At 37.2% G+C, this 12,359-nt stretch overlaps 2 protein-coding genes and 1 long non-coding RNA gene across 3 annotated transcripts; 2 read left to right on the forward strand and 1 right to left on the reverse strand.

Annotated features, from left to right (window-relative positions):
- Nucleotides 1-306: 306 nt before the first annotated feature.
- Nucleotides 307-4,987, forward strand: smpdl3b (sphingomyelin phosphodiesterase acid like 3B). The gene is made up of 8 exons (XM_008431131.3): nucleotides 307-666; nucleotides 776-989; nucleotides 2,081-2,178; nucleotides 2,278-2,421; nucleotides 2,535-2,704; nucleotides 3,100-3,280; nucleotides 3,358-3,491; nucleotides 3,649-4,987. The coding sequence occupies exons 1-8, from the start codon at nucleotides 606-608 to the stop codon at nucleotides 4,009-4,011; spliced, it is 1,365 nt and encodes a 454-aa protein (XP_008429353.1). The 5' UTR covers nucleotides 307-605; the 3' UTR covers nucleotides 4,012-4,987.
- A 68-nt stretch (nucleotides 4,988-5,055) lies between these two features.
- Nucleotides 5,056-9,690, reverse strand: mecr (mitochondrial trans-2-enoyl-CoA reductase). The gene is made up of 10 exons (XM_008431129.3): nucleotides 9,374-9,690; nucleotides 7,580-7,677; nucleotides 7,349-7,480; nucleotides 7,117-7,260; nucleotides 6,807-6,909; nucleotides 6,596-6,698; nucleotides 6,430-6,503; nucleotides 6,270-6,330; nucleotides 5,466-5,538; nucleotides 5,056-5,371 (listed from the first exon to the last, which is right to left on the reverse strand). The coding sequence occupies exons 1-10, from the start codon at nucleotides 9,562-9,564 to the stop codon at nucleotides 5,208-5,210; spliced, it is 1,143 nt and encodes a 380-aa protein (XP_008429351.1). The 5' UTR covers nucleotides 9,565-9,690; the 3' UTR covers nucleotides 5,056-5,207.
- Nucleotides 9,071-12,299, forward strand: LOC145555337 (uncharacterized). Its single transcript, XR_014091494.1, has 2 exons — nucleotides 9,071-9,281; nucleotides 9,360-12,299. It is a non-coding gene; the product is annotated as an uncharacterized LOC145555337 (long non-coding RNA).
- Nucleotides 12,300-12,359: the final 60 nt, after the last annotated feature.

The following is a 12,359-nucleotide window of genomic DNA, read 5'->3' on the forward strand; positions in this document are numbered from 1 at the left end:
TGTTGACATATTTTAAATGAATTTGTGAATCGAAACTATTTTTCACATTTTCGTCAGGGTGAAGGAGCGACGCAGGCGCGCTGAAATGATGGGAAAACATCACCGCCGCACCGCCCCCTCCAGACGGGGTTTTGGCGCCCCCTCTGGTGCTGCGCCCCTAAGCGTTGCATACCCTGCATACCCACTTTTTGCGCCATATTGGACTGAAGCATGATCTTACTTAAATGGCAACAGTATCTGGATATCTTTAGCCCACATAAAAATAGTTTATGTATGAATGCCTTTCTTGACAGTTCCTTCTCCCATGTATTTTATGTAATGTTTATACTGAAGTGATCCGTGTGGGGTCAAAGATCCAAATAAAGTGCTTCGTCACTCTACTTTCTATCTATTCCATTAATTCATCATAATGAAAATGATAACGTCATAGCATATTCGTGTTTATTTTCCATCCGCGGGTGATTTCAAGAGAGATTTATCTGTAAACGTCAAGGCGAAGACGTGTGTAGGTCCAGATATCTTATCGTCCTTTGCCCTTTAATCACTTGCCTTTTAAACCTCTCCTTTGCTTTTGCCGAACGTTTCCCGTTGTCAATGTGTCCAACATGTCTCCTGTAAGGTTGCTTTTATCTTGTCTATTCTTTGGAGAAGCTCTTGCACTGTCAGGTAAGAAGTAAAGTTATTGCGCATTTTGAGAGTTTTTAAACCTCTCCGATGTCAGATGACCTTTAAAGAGGTGACTTACTGTGGATAATTACGCGCTGGTTTTATCCAGGGAGGTTTTGGCATATCACGGATTTGCACTGGGACCCGACGTACAAACTAACGGACAACCCGAACCTAGTGTGCGCATCCAGCGGTAACCGTCCGGCGCTCAGTGCTGGTAAATTCGGAGCCTATGCATGTGACGCGCCATGGCACCTGATCAACTCCTCGGTGTACGCCATGAAGAGGATTCTGCCAGACCCAGACTTCATTGTGTGGACAGGGTAGGCCATGTATCGGTCTGCTGTGATGGAAAACTGGATTCATCTTTCTGGTTAAATCCGATTAACCCGAAGCGCTATAAAAGGAGACACGACTCAAGTTTGCCTTTTTACATTCATCATTGCAACTATATGAATACCATATGCTATCATTTTGCTTTTCCAAATATATTGGCAAGTGGCGGTTTTTGCATGAACTTTGTCCAGGGCTAACATGTCCTCCTGCAGCCCCCCCCCTCCCTCCCCCCCTTCCAGCTCAACACCTATTTTGGTTCTTATTGTTTCTCATTATAAGAAACAATGAGAACCAAAATATAGTGAATAGGTAGATAGAAAGACAGACAGATTGAAATCGTAAAGGCAGTCTAGACAAAGGGTTCTGGAGCCAATTTTAGCCTAAGTGCAGCTAAAAAAACAAGTTTAGAGCCACATTCTACAAAACCTTTTGAAAAAAAAAAAAACTTCTAATTTTTGATGAATATGTATTGTAGGAGATCTGATGTCAACTTTTGAAGAGTAAAGATTTCATTTATCTTCTAAGGTATTAAAATAAAATTAAAACCAATATTGACAAAAGAAGACTGAGACATTGTCTTCTTGATATTTGTTAAAAATTGTGGGGAAAAAAAAAATAAAAGCACACGTTTCCAAACTAATGTCAAGAAAAAACTGACATTGCTTAGCAAATGCAAAGCCTGCATTTTGTTGTTATTGTGTCTGCATTTATAAACATTAGATGTTCTTCATCTTAAAAAGAGCCACTTGTGGCTCCAGAGATGCAGTTTGCGGTCCTCTGATCTAGATTTTCAAAAGAAACCATAAAAACAAAAATAATTTGTGAATCACATGACATTGTCAAATGTCAAACTTAATGCAGTCGTTTCTTCTTTTTTTAATTGCCTACAATGTGTATAACGCAGTTGGGCTACCAATCCCCCCTTAGCGGACATACCAAGAAGCAATAATGAACTAATTTAACTGTCATCACCTGTCTGACCGTTTCCAGAAACCATCACTGCATTTTTGAATTGAAACGACCAGTTCCCTCTTTTTGAGTCTTTAATCCCTAAAATTGTTATTTTGAAACACTACAGAGATGACACACCGCATGTCCAAAATGAGGATCTAGGAGAAGAGAAGGTGATCAACATCATTGGCAATCTCACTCAGATCATAACTGAGGTGTTTCCATGTAAGACATCATTGGGCGCTTATGTAGAAAACAATTTAACACCAATATCTACACATTTAATCTAAGAAATGAAATGTTTCGATCATGTGCCTTTTACAGATACAAAAGTGTACTCTGCACTGGGGAACCATGACTACCACCCCAAGAGTCAACTTCCTCCAGGCCCAAACTCCATCTATGACAAAATAGCAGAAATGTGGAGTGGTTGGCTGGAGCCAGACTCCAAACAATCATTTAAAAATGGTGACTCTTGCACATTTGTTCTCCAAAGATCAGCTTGTAATGTTATTAACTGCATGGTTCATAGCAAAACTATGCAGTGAAATATATATATATATATATATTTTTTTGATTAGGTGGATATTACACAGAAAAGCTCCTGAACCGAGCAGGTTACAGAGTGTTGGTCCTCAACACCAACCTCTACTACTATCAGAACAAGGAGACCATGAATGATGACGATCCAGCAGGTCAGTTTAGCTGGTTGGATCAGACCCTTACAGCAGCCAGCAACAACAAAGAGAAGGTATAAAGCATGACATTGTATGTGTATAAACAGTCGTGAAAAAACCAGAACCTGCTAAAATATAACACCCACGCTAAAAAATGTGGGTGCCTGGAGTAACACTAGTTATTAGTGGACAGGATGGACATTTCTGTTGATATATTTTCTTAAAAGAATGACATTTGAGGGATTTAATTTAATCTCTTTTTCTTCCAGAGATAAGGATGACACAGACATTTCTTAAAACAAAAAAAATAGTATTTAACAAAGTGTCATAATGTTTTCACATGACTAAGCAATGTGTAAAAATGGCCATGTTTGAAATATTAAATCTCTTTAGTTTGTTTCAATTCTAACATGAATAAAGAAACCTAAACAGATTATTTGGGCTAACTTGACTTGGTTTACTTTCTCAGGTCTACATCATTGGTCATGTTCCTCCAGGTTTCTTTGAGAAGAAAAGAAGTACATCATGGTTCACGAAAAAGTTCAACGCGCGATATTTGGAATTGATTCAGAAGCATCATTCGGTTATAATCGGGCAGTTCTTTGGCCATCATCACACTGACAGCTTTCGCATGTTCTACAACACAGAAGGTACATTAAAGTGTTTCATGACTGCGGTTGAAATGGTATTTCTATGCAACTATTAGATTTGAACTCTGTTTCCACAGGCTTGCCCATAAGTGCAATGTTTCTGAGCCCAGGGGTCACACCGTGGGAAACGACACTTCCTGGTGTCAAGGACGGAGCTAACAACCCCGGGATTCGTGTTTTTGAATACGACACTGAAACATTGCTGGTGAAAGTAAGTAATGCTCACTCATGCAGTCGTTTCAATGGGAGCCGTAGCTTGCAGGTGACACTGTTTCTATGGTAGGAATTTGTAGGCTCTCCAGAAAAATAATACTTCTCAGTCTTAATGTTCTGCTTCGTGTTGTCTTTCAACCCCTTTGTGTGAACAGGATGTGGTGACATATTATCTGAACCTCACACACGCCAATGCAGACGCAGAACGCTGGGAGAAAGAGTACCGCCTGACAGAGAGCTTCAGAGTACCCGATGCCTCTCCGGGCTCCATGCACCAGGTTCTGGAACGCATGGCATCCGATCACTGCTACCTGCAGAAGTACTACGAGTTCAACTCTGTCAGCTATGACCTGACAGAGTGTGACGGCGACTGCCGTGTTGACCATGTATGTGCAGCAGGAGAAGTAGACTTTAAGAGGTACGAGGAATGCCTGTTGAAGGAAGTAGCCGTTTCTATTCATGGAGAGCTGCTGTTGGTTGTTTCTATGGCAGCAACTGTGTTGATCACTGGCTGGTAGAGATGATTGGCATCGCAGTTTGTTTCTAAGACATTTAGAGGTGCACTTAAATTAATTTGAATATTATTAAAAAGTTTATTTATTTCAGGCATTCAATCCAAAAATGCATAAGCAGAATCATTTCAAATGATGTTTCAGATGTTTATTTTTGTTCATTTTTATCATTATGGCTAATCAGTTTCCCTAAAAGTAATAACTGTACATAACATAAAACAAATATTTATGTATATAAAAAATATGCTGCCTCTATATCATGGCCTACACAATCAAGAAGAAAACTGCAGAAGCTCAGTTGCCCTCAGTAACGAGGGCAATACACATAAGTTAATTGCTAAAGAAGCTGGCTTTTCACAGAGAGCTGTGTCCACCAATATTAATGGAGAATTTAATTAAGTGTTCATTTATTTTAACGCATTTTTAAGTTGACCGGCTGAATTTAATGTGTCACACTTTACTGGAAGACAGAACATCAGGCATGTTACACACCTAAAAATAAAAGCTGATAAAACACTTTAGATCATAGACGGGTGGAGATTGGAGACTCCAGAATAACAGCCCCCATATACAACAGTGACAGGTCTATAGTGACATTTCTTGTAAACGTCTAATGTAGAAGTGGTTTCAGATTTTCACCGACATGTTAAAAAACTGTTGTAATTGATATTCAGCTTAAATTAGACTTTGCACAACAATTGTATTCTCATAACTCAAAACTTTTGAATGAAGTTATGGTAAATGTTTTCTCCACCGAAACTGTTATTTAAATGAAGAGGGAAAAACAAAAAAAAAAAACTCACTGCACTCTTATTTCTGCAACAATAAATACACTTCCTGATAACAGTGTCGCTCCTCTTCATATTTCTTTTTTTGTTTTGTTTTTAGAAGCGCAGTGATCTGTTGTTGAGCAAGACAGCTGTTATCTGAGTATCTTTATAGCTTCTGTTATCGCCTCTGTTCAAATAAAGGTTTGATATGATTTTTGTTACTGCTTGTAAACCGAACACCGAGATGCATCACTATGAGGTGAAAAGACAGACAGCGAACTTTGAGGCTGTTGAGAAAGCATGTTTATTGAGCACTGTATCTGGTTTACTGGTAACTCGATCAACGATAATGTGACATGGGCCTGAGGTAACACTTTAGTTCACTCACTTCTGTCACGACATTGTGGTGACTGGTTAATGAAAGCAGAAGTCTCACATAATTAAGACCTGTTTACGGGAAGAAAAAGGTTGCATGGCTGCATCCAGCGCCTTTTTATAGTCTTGTATGCGCACCTCTGTGCAGGCAGGAGCTGTTAGCTTCCCCTGCTGGATGAGAGAGCACAGTTCATCCAGCATGGCTCTGAATGTCTTCCCATCTAGGGAAAAAAATGACAACAAGAAAACATACTTTAAAAATCTTTTGTGATACTCTCACTCTCTTTTCACACTGCAGGTAATATGCTTGCTTACCGTGAGAGTGATCTTTCTTCCACTGTGTCACCCAAAAACCCCGAACTTTTACATCCTTAAAAATGAGAGCGCTCTACAGACACCACATTGAATTAGTGTGCAGTAGGAAAACATTTCAGCAACAGCTAATCTTATTTTCAGTGACTTGCAAAAGTATTCATACCCCTAAACTTTTCTCACATTTCTGATTTTATCTGAATGTTTGAAAAGGATCGTTATCTTTTTGTAGTTTGTATGCAAACTACAAACCACCCAAGCCATAACCATCCGCCTATAAGCTGACAGCATATCATTGGAGAACCTTTCTAATCAGACATGCAGCCAAGAGTCCTCTGGTTACTCTGGAGGAGCTGTAGAGATTTACATCACACAGCCAGATCTGTAGAGGAATGTTTTAGACTGAAGCTCGATTATGTTTTGGAGTTGCCCGGTCAATGTCCAGACCTACTTCAAATTGAGAATCTATTAATTAAAATAAAAATTAAAACAAGATGTCACTTTCAATTTCTGATCATTTTTATTCCAATGGAGAACTGGCAGTAATTTTAGTTCCAAGATAAGAAAAGCAGGTAGAGACGAGCGCCAAAATACTTGCTGCCAAAACTGCAACAGAATGTCATTCTGAAACCATTGGATAGAAATTCATGCCATACATTTAAGATTTTTATTTTCATTCACTTCATAATTATGTTAGTAAAATACATGGTAGTGATGTGACAAAATGTGAAAATGCTCAAGGCGTATCAATACTCTTTAAGTCACTGTGTCTATCTTTTTCTGTTATCATTTAAAGTGATGCCTTACCACGGGAATAGTCACCGGCTGCTTAGACATTCCTCCATATGTCACCATAGACCCTCCAACTCTAGAAACAGAACCAAGTGAATGAAAAAGAAAAATAACTGGCCATTGGTTCAGACTGAATAAAAAAGACATATGAATAAAGACTATCTAAGATGCTCACTGTAGATGACGAAGCAGTTCTGTTGCACTCTTTCCTCCGACACCATTTAAAGCCAGTTTAGGCTTTGAACATGTCTGTTACAAAAATGTGTCATACATTGAACCACAGGCCAAAACCACATCACATTTCTGTTTTTATCAGTGGGCTTATCTTCAAAGCAACAGACCTTGAACAGTTCCTTCATCTCAGGTCGCCTCAGGGTCTCTTCTTTGATTACATGACTGGCACCTATAGCCTTTAGCCTGTCACTAAGTTGTGTGAAATCGGGCCTTTGAAGAGTATAAAACAAACAAGACCCTCAGCATGGTTTAGAACAATAAATATTTAAAAGGTTAATAAAAATGTTGTTTAATTTTGGTGCTTAAATGGCATTTTACCTGTCTCTAATAACATTTATAGTGTTTATTCCACTTGCAGCAGCAATTTGTATGACAGCCTGCCCTACTCCACTATTGGCTGCATTCTGGATCACAGAGTCTCCTATTAGGGCAGAAAATTTAGAAAAATTATATTATGAAGAAAACTTCCCAACAAAATTTTTTTTTTCATAAGAAAATTTGCAATAAACGTAATGAAAAATGTCTTCACTCAGAATGATTACTGAGATGTTTTTATGAAACTAGAAACCCCAATGACTTAAGAGTTTGGCAAAATAGGAACATCTGGACTACGTGTGTAACAGCTTACCTGGCTTCAAATCTTCAAAGTCAGAGAGCATCCTGATGGCGGTGCAGGGATTGACTCCCAGTGTGGCGGCGGAGAGCAGAGGAATGTCGTTTGGCACTGAGATAACGTCATCTTCGGCTAACACTGCCTCTGTCCTCCATGTTCCTGCTCGCACAAATCAAACAAAACTAGATCAAAAAGATAACAGAAAATTTTACTTTCTTAAACGAAGAAATCTTAAACTTCAATTTACCAAGCCCTGCGTCTCTGGGGATTACCCAGTCTCCTGCTTTAAGAGACTTCACCTGACTGCCCACTTCTATGACCTGAGCTACTCCCTCATTGCCACCAATGGCAGGAAGCTTTGGCAGGATAGAATAGGTGCCTATAACCAAGAAAAAATAACTGTTAGAAATACAATAGTAGTTTCATAAAAATGTAGTTTTTTTGTTGTTGCATTATGTGGAATAAAACCAACGAATACCTTGAATCATGTTTATGTCAGAAGGATTTATTGGAGATGCCAGCAGTTTAACCAGGACTTCCTTTGCACCTGTTTGATGCACTGGTACATCTTCCAACCTGGAATGGAAAAAAATACAATACAAGATTCAGTAAAAAAAAAAAAACCCACAAACCTTTAGTCTTATTATGTTGCTTTACAGACAGAATAACATGAATATGAGTATGAGTATCGGGAAAAAGTGAAAAAAAATTATTGTGCCACATGTACTTTTTATAAAAAAAAACAAGGAAAGCAGAGTCCATAGCTCAATCAATCCTTTCATTTAGGTTTGCTACACAAAACCATCTGTACCTATTGGTACCTTCAATGGAATTTAAAACAAAAAAGCACAGTGACACAAAAGGTTAATTGCAATAACAGCTTTGTGAAAGGTTTCACTGCAGAAAAAAAGACACAATTAAGCAAAACAAAACCAATGAGCCAGGGGTACTTTATGGGAAATGAAAAGGAACAGATACAGTAAGTTGCAGCAATCCAGGTAAAAAAAACACCTCATAATTCAAGCATATTGATTTAGTGAAATTTATGGGAAAGAAAAATTAAAGAGGTAACATCATCAGGAAATATACACAGCTAAGCACATAAGTAGTCAGAACTACTTTCTCTCAAAGAGCAAAACAAAAATCACAGAAAATTAGTTAGTGAGAAAACATTGCTAAAAATGAAACTAAGTGAAAAAACCCCAAACACACATCAGTAAAACGGCCAATAACTCTCCATCAATGACTCCATCCAGAATTAAAAACATCTGCCAAAATATTAGCAGGTATAAAAAAAAATAAAATATACACAAAACTGTCAACAGAAAAGCCTGGAGTCATTCATAATTTGACTAATACACTGTGTTTACCTCAATATTAGGTTGCTGAAAGTAGAGTTTCAGAGGAAGGCCTGAACATTAATTCCTCCCTGAGAAAGCATTATGTACTGGTTTCTGATGTTTGGTTCTGTGCTAAAATTGTTTTTTTTTTCTGCTATCATTGTCCCAGAATTAGTAAAAAAAAAAAAAAACACACACACAATTGTTACCTTGGACATTTACTAACTTTTAGTTTTTCTTAATGATCAAAACCAAAGTGGGATTGGAAAAATGGTAAATCCAGTCCTATGAAACTGAGAGACAGGAGTTTATTATCTCAAGAAATAAAAGTGAAAGGGGTCAATAAAAATTGTGAACAACATAAATTCAAGGTATTTCTTTTCGGGTTATTAAATAAATTCAAAACGTTTCTATTAATATAAGTGGACTGATTTATATTGAGGTGTAAAAACATCCGCGTTTCCATATGGTAGGCGTGATTGTATGGATCACACAATGTTGTTTTATGTTTCTTTGAGCATAACGTTTTCAATCATGAAAACAAGCTGTTATAGTTTGTTAATAGTTATATAACAAAGGTTATAACCGAGGTGTGTCATTTGTTATATAAGCTGTTATAGTGTGTGGGCTGCAATGTGCCCATCAGTCCCCCGGAAGGTGAGACACATTCGAGGGGAAAAACATTCACCACAAACCCGGTGCTACTCAGGGATTTCCCTTACAAGAACCTCGGTGGACACTTATGAGCACAAAGCAAGAAAGACAACAACCACAGGGAGGTGAGCTGTTTCTGGTTTGCAACAGATGTGGCATTAAGTTTCATTTGAGGAGACATAAAAGGTAAGCAACATGGATCCAAAGGGGGGTAAGTCTTTGCAAAATAAAGAAAAAAACTTAATTTTTAATGCTTTTTTTCAGACGCATATTCTTACTCAACCACTCCAGAAGGGTCTCCGTGTTTTCGGTAGATCAGAGCTTGACAGGTCTGTGTGCAGCGTCCGGCTGAATGGCTGAAGAGAGAAACGCTAGCTTTCATGTGCTTCGGACAATTTAAAAGAGCCACAAATCCTCTTTGACAAACTACCCGGCTTCTGAAAATAGCCGAGAGAACCGGAAGCCCCATTTTAACCCAGAACACAACTTCACAGCTAGCAGCAATAAATATATTTTTTAATAATAGCTGTAATTTAAGGCAGCATTAGACTGCGAGGCTAGTGTAGCGGCGGCAGCCATGTTTGTTTCGCACGAGGTTATTGAAAATATAAACAGAGATTAGCGCCCCTGGCGGTTATACGCGATACTACATGACTGTCTCAGTCGAGAGGAATTAATTTCTTTTCTTGTTTTTTCACTTCATGAAACGTGAACCTATAAGAAAGACCCAACAACTAACCTAAATTACTCACTTTGTTAGTCACACCAAAAATGCTGAGATGATGTTCATGTTTACTTCATGTTTGCTTTTATGAGACAAGAAAATTCTAATTCATAGGTCAGGTGCTTACCAATAAGTCAGATAACCATCAACAAGTTTAATTACTAAGGTATTTCAATTCAGAAAAGAAACGCATTGATTCTGTGACAAACAATGACTTCTTTATCAATTCATTTGGATTGTTTAAATCTTGCAAAAACGTCATTCAGTTCTCTGTTAGGAACATATGGAGCAGTCAGATTTCTGATGTTTGATGGAGCTTGGTTATTGACTGGTTTAGGTGTAAGAGAATCTTGCATTATATTTTGGATTTAATAGGAAACCAATGAAAGGAAGCTAAAATATAAACTTTTTTCATCAGAACTGTTGCTGTAGCATTTTGGATCAGCTGAAGGCTTTTAAATGCATTTTGTTGGGTTCCTGATAGTAAAGAATTACAGTAGTCCAGCCTTGATCTAACAAATGCGTGGATAATAAGAAAATCCTAAAAACTTGTTTAGAATGGGATTTAAGTGACATATCTTTGTCAAAAATATCAGAGATCCTTCACTATATGAATTTAATGTCATCCTCATCAAGTGATTGTCTAAGCAATGTCTTTATCAGAGGTTCTGATCCAAAAACTACAACTTCTGTATTAATAAAAGAAAATCATTTAGTGTTATCAAGATTTTAATATATTTCCTCAAGAAATGACTGTGATCTTCCAAATGGATTGGATTCTTCAGGATTTAATGATAGGTATAGATAGCTAAGGTAGCTAATAGATATATCATAAATAAATAGATACACGTATCTGTTTGTAATCAATGGGGGCATTAGCATCCCCTGCTTGTTGTTGAGAAGGGGGACTATTTTTTGTGCTTTGTGGTTTTCTTCATTTTGATTATTTGAGGGTCAACAGAAGGAAAGACTCACTCAGCACCAATTATGAAAGAACTGCCAAAATTTGCGAGCGTATTTACTAAACACGACCTATTCCTTTTATTCAAATTCCTGTGCAATCTCAATTTTAAGGACAAGAGAGTCACGCCTCTTTGCATTTTCCCTACAGCAGATAAACACCTGAAGCTTCTCACCCATAAATGTAAGCTGAAGAGCCACAAATTAGGGTTGAGGAGTCTTTTATTGAGGATTTGTTGTAGATTTTTAAAATTCTGTTTATTTATCATTTTCTTATTTTAGGGTTGTTGAATAAAACAATTTCTTGTTATAATATTATTTCTAAATGTAGTAAAGGAATGTGCAATACATGGGCAAGGTCCCAATAACAGCCCTGACATGAGCCAACTCACTCTCACGAGATTTCTAAAGGACATTACAAAGAAAAGACATTATAATAAATACATGAAAGGAGTCATTTTACTAAAGAATTCAGAAGTGAAAGGTCAAATTAGTTGGCCCCGTCGGCTGTTCTGCATCAGCAACAGGAAACGTGTCAAAGAGAAACAAATTGAATGTAGCAATGATTCAGGCACCATTTTTTAGCATGTTTCATATGCCGAAGTAGTTGTGTTGAAAGAGCATCAGAAACAAAGAACATCAGATATATATAGGAGACTTAAATTTGTTTTAATTTACTTTTTTTAAAAATCATATTTGTGCATATCTAGTGAAATAAATAAAAACTGTTTGGTTTTAGAAAAGAGTACACAACAGCTCTAGGAGGTGAAAGGCAACAAAAGAGTCCAGCTTTTGTCAGTGACCTCTTTTAACCTTTTGACATATATGTCAGTTATAGAACCTATTTCACTAAGCCAAAACCTCAAACTAATGGCATGTGCTGTAGCTTTCTCCCTGTAGCTAAAAGTGTTCTGCAGAGACAAGTTCTCTATTAAGTGTTATATACTACCAGGTTCTAAAAATATTTTTATGCTGACAATACTGCAGATGTACTCTGAATTTACTGTTCTTATTCTGTTTTGAGGACAGAGCTAGCGTCTGAAAAAAATGTAGGAATACTGATTGTTTATTCTCATACATCGAGCAGTTGGTAAAAAAAAAGCAAGCAATCAAGATAAAACTGCTCTATCTTGAACCATATTTTATTTTAGAGCTGGTGAACGATTTGTATATATGCTACATTTATGTCTCATGTGTCCTGTATGTCCACAGTGCCAACACACACTGCAATCTACCAATTTAGTTTTTTTATACCACATTGTATTCTTATGTTGAATGGAAGGGTTTTTCTTCCTTTATACTAAAACTCATATTTCCTCAAAAGTGCAGTAGTTTCAGGTTTATTTATATCACCTATTCCAATTAAATGTGCCAAGAAGCTTGTGTTTAAGCCTTCAGATATTATACTTTATAGAATCAGCTCCATATTGAGTTGAATTTATACCACAATCCTTCAACATTGCAAAACCTTTTTATATAAATTGATATGTTTGCAAATGAAAACCTTTTTATGTTCTTTACTGTGTCGACTCTGAGTGTTATATTTCAGGTGCTTTTATATTGTCAGCACTCTTGTGAAT

The sequence above is a fragment of the Poecilia reticulata genome, chromosome 16, assembly GCF_904066995.2.
Source record: "Poecilia reticulata chromosome 16, P_reticulata-male-v2, whole genome shotgun sequence".
NCBI lineage: Eukaryota > Metazoa > Chordata > Actinopteri > Cyprinodontiformes > Poeciliidae > Poecilia > Poecilia reticulata.

Excerpts from the sequence above, each read along its gene's own strand:
- smpdl3b (XM_008431131.3), top strand. The coding sequence starts at position 606 with ATGTCTCCTGTAAGGTTGCTTTTATCTTGTCTATTCTTTGGAGAAGCT. Across the intron at positions 3,281-3,357 it reads CATGTTCTACAACACAGAAG|GCTTGCCCATAAGTGCAATG; the intron begins GTACATTAAAGT and ends CTGTTTCCACAG. Across the intron at positions 3,492-3,648 it reads CTGAAACATTGCTGGTGAAA|GATGTGGTGACATATTATCT; the intron begins GTAAGTAATGCT and ends TTGTGTGAACAG.
- mecr (XM_008431129.3), bottom strand. The coding sequence starts at position 9,564 with ATGGGGCTTCCGGTTCTCTCGGCTATTTTCAGAAGCCGGGTAGTTTGT. Across the intron at positions 6,331-6,429 it reads GAACTGCTTCGTCATCTACA|AGTTGGAGGGTCTATGGTGA; the intron begins GTGAGCATCTTA and ends TTCTGTTTCTAG. Across the intron at positions 5,372-5,465 it reads GAAGAAAGATCACTCTCACG|ATGGGAAGACATTCAGAGCC; the intron begins GTAAGCAAGCAT and ends TTTTTTCCCTAG.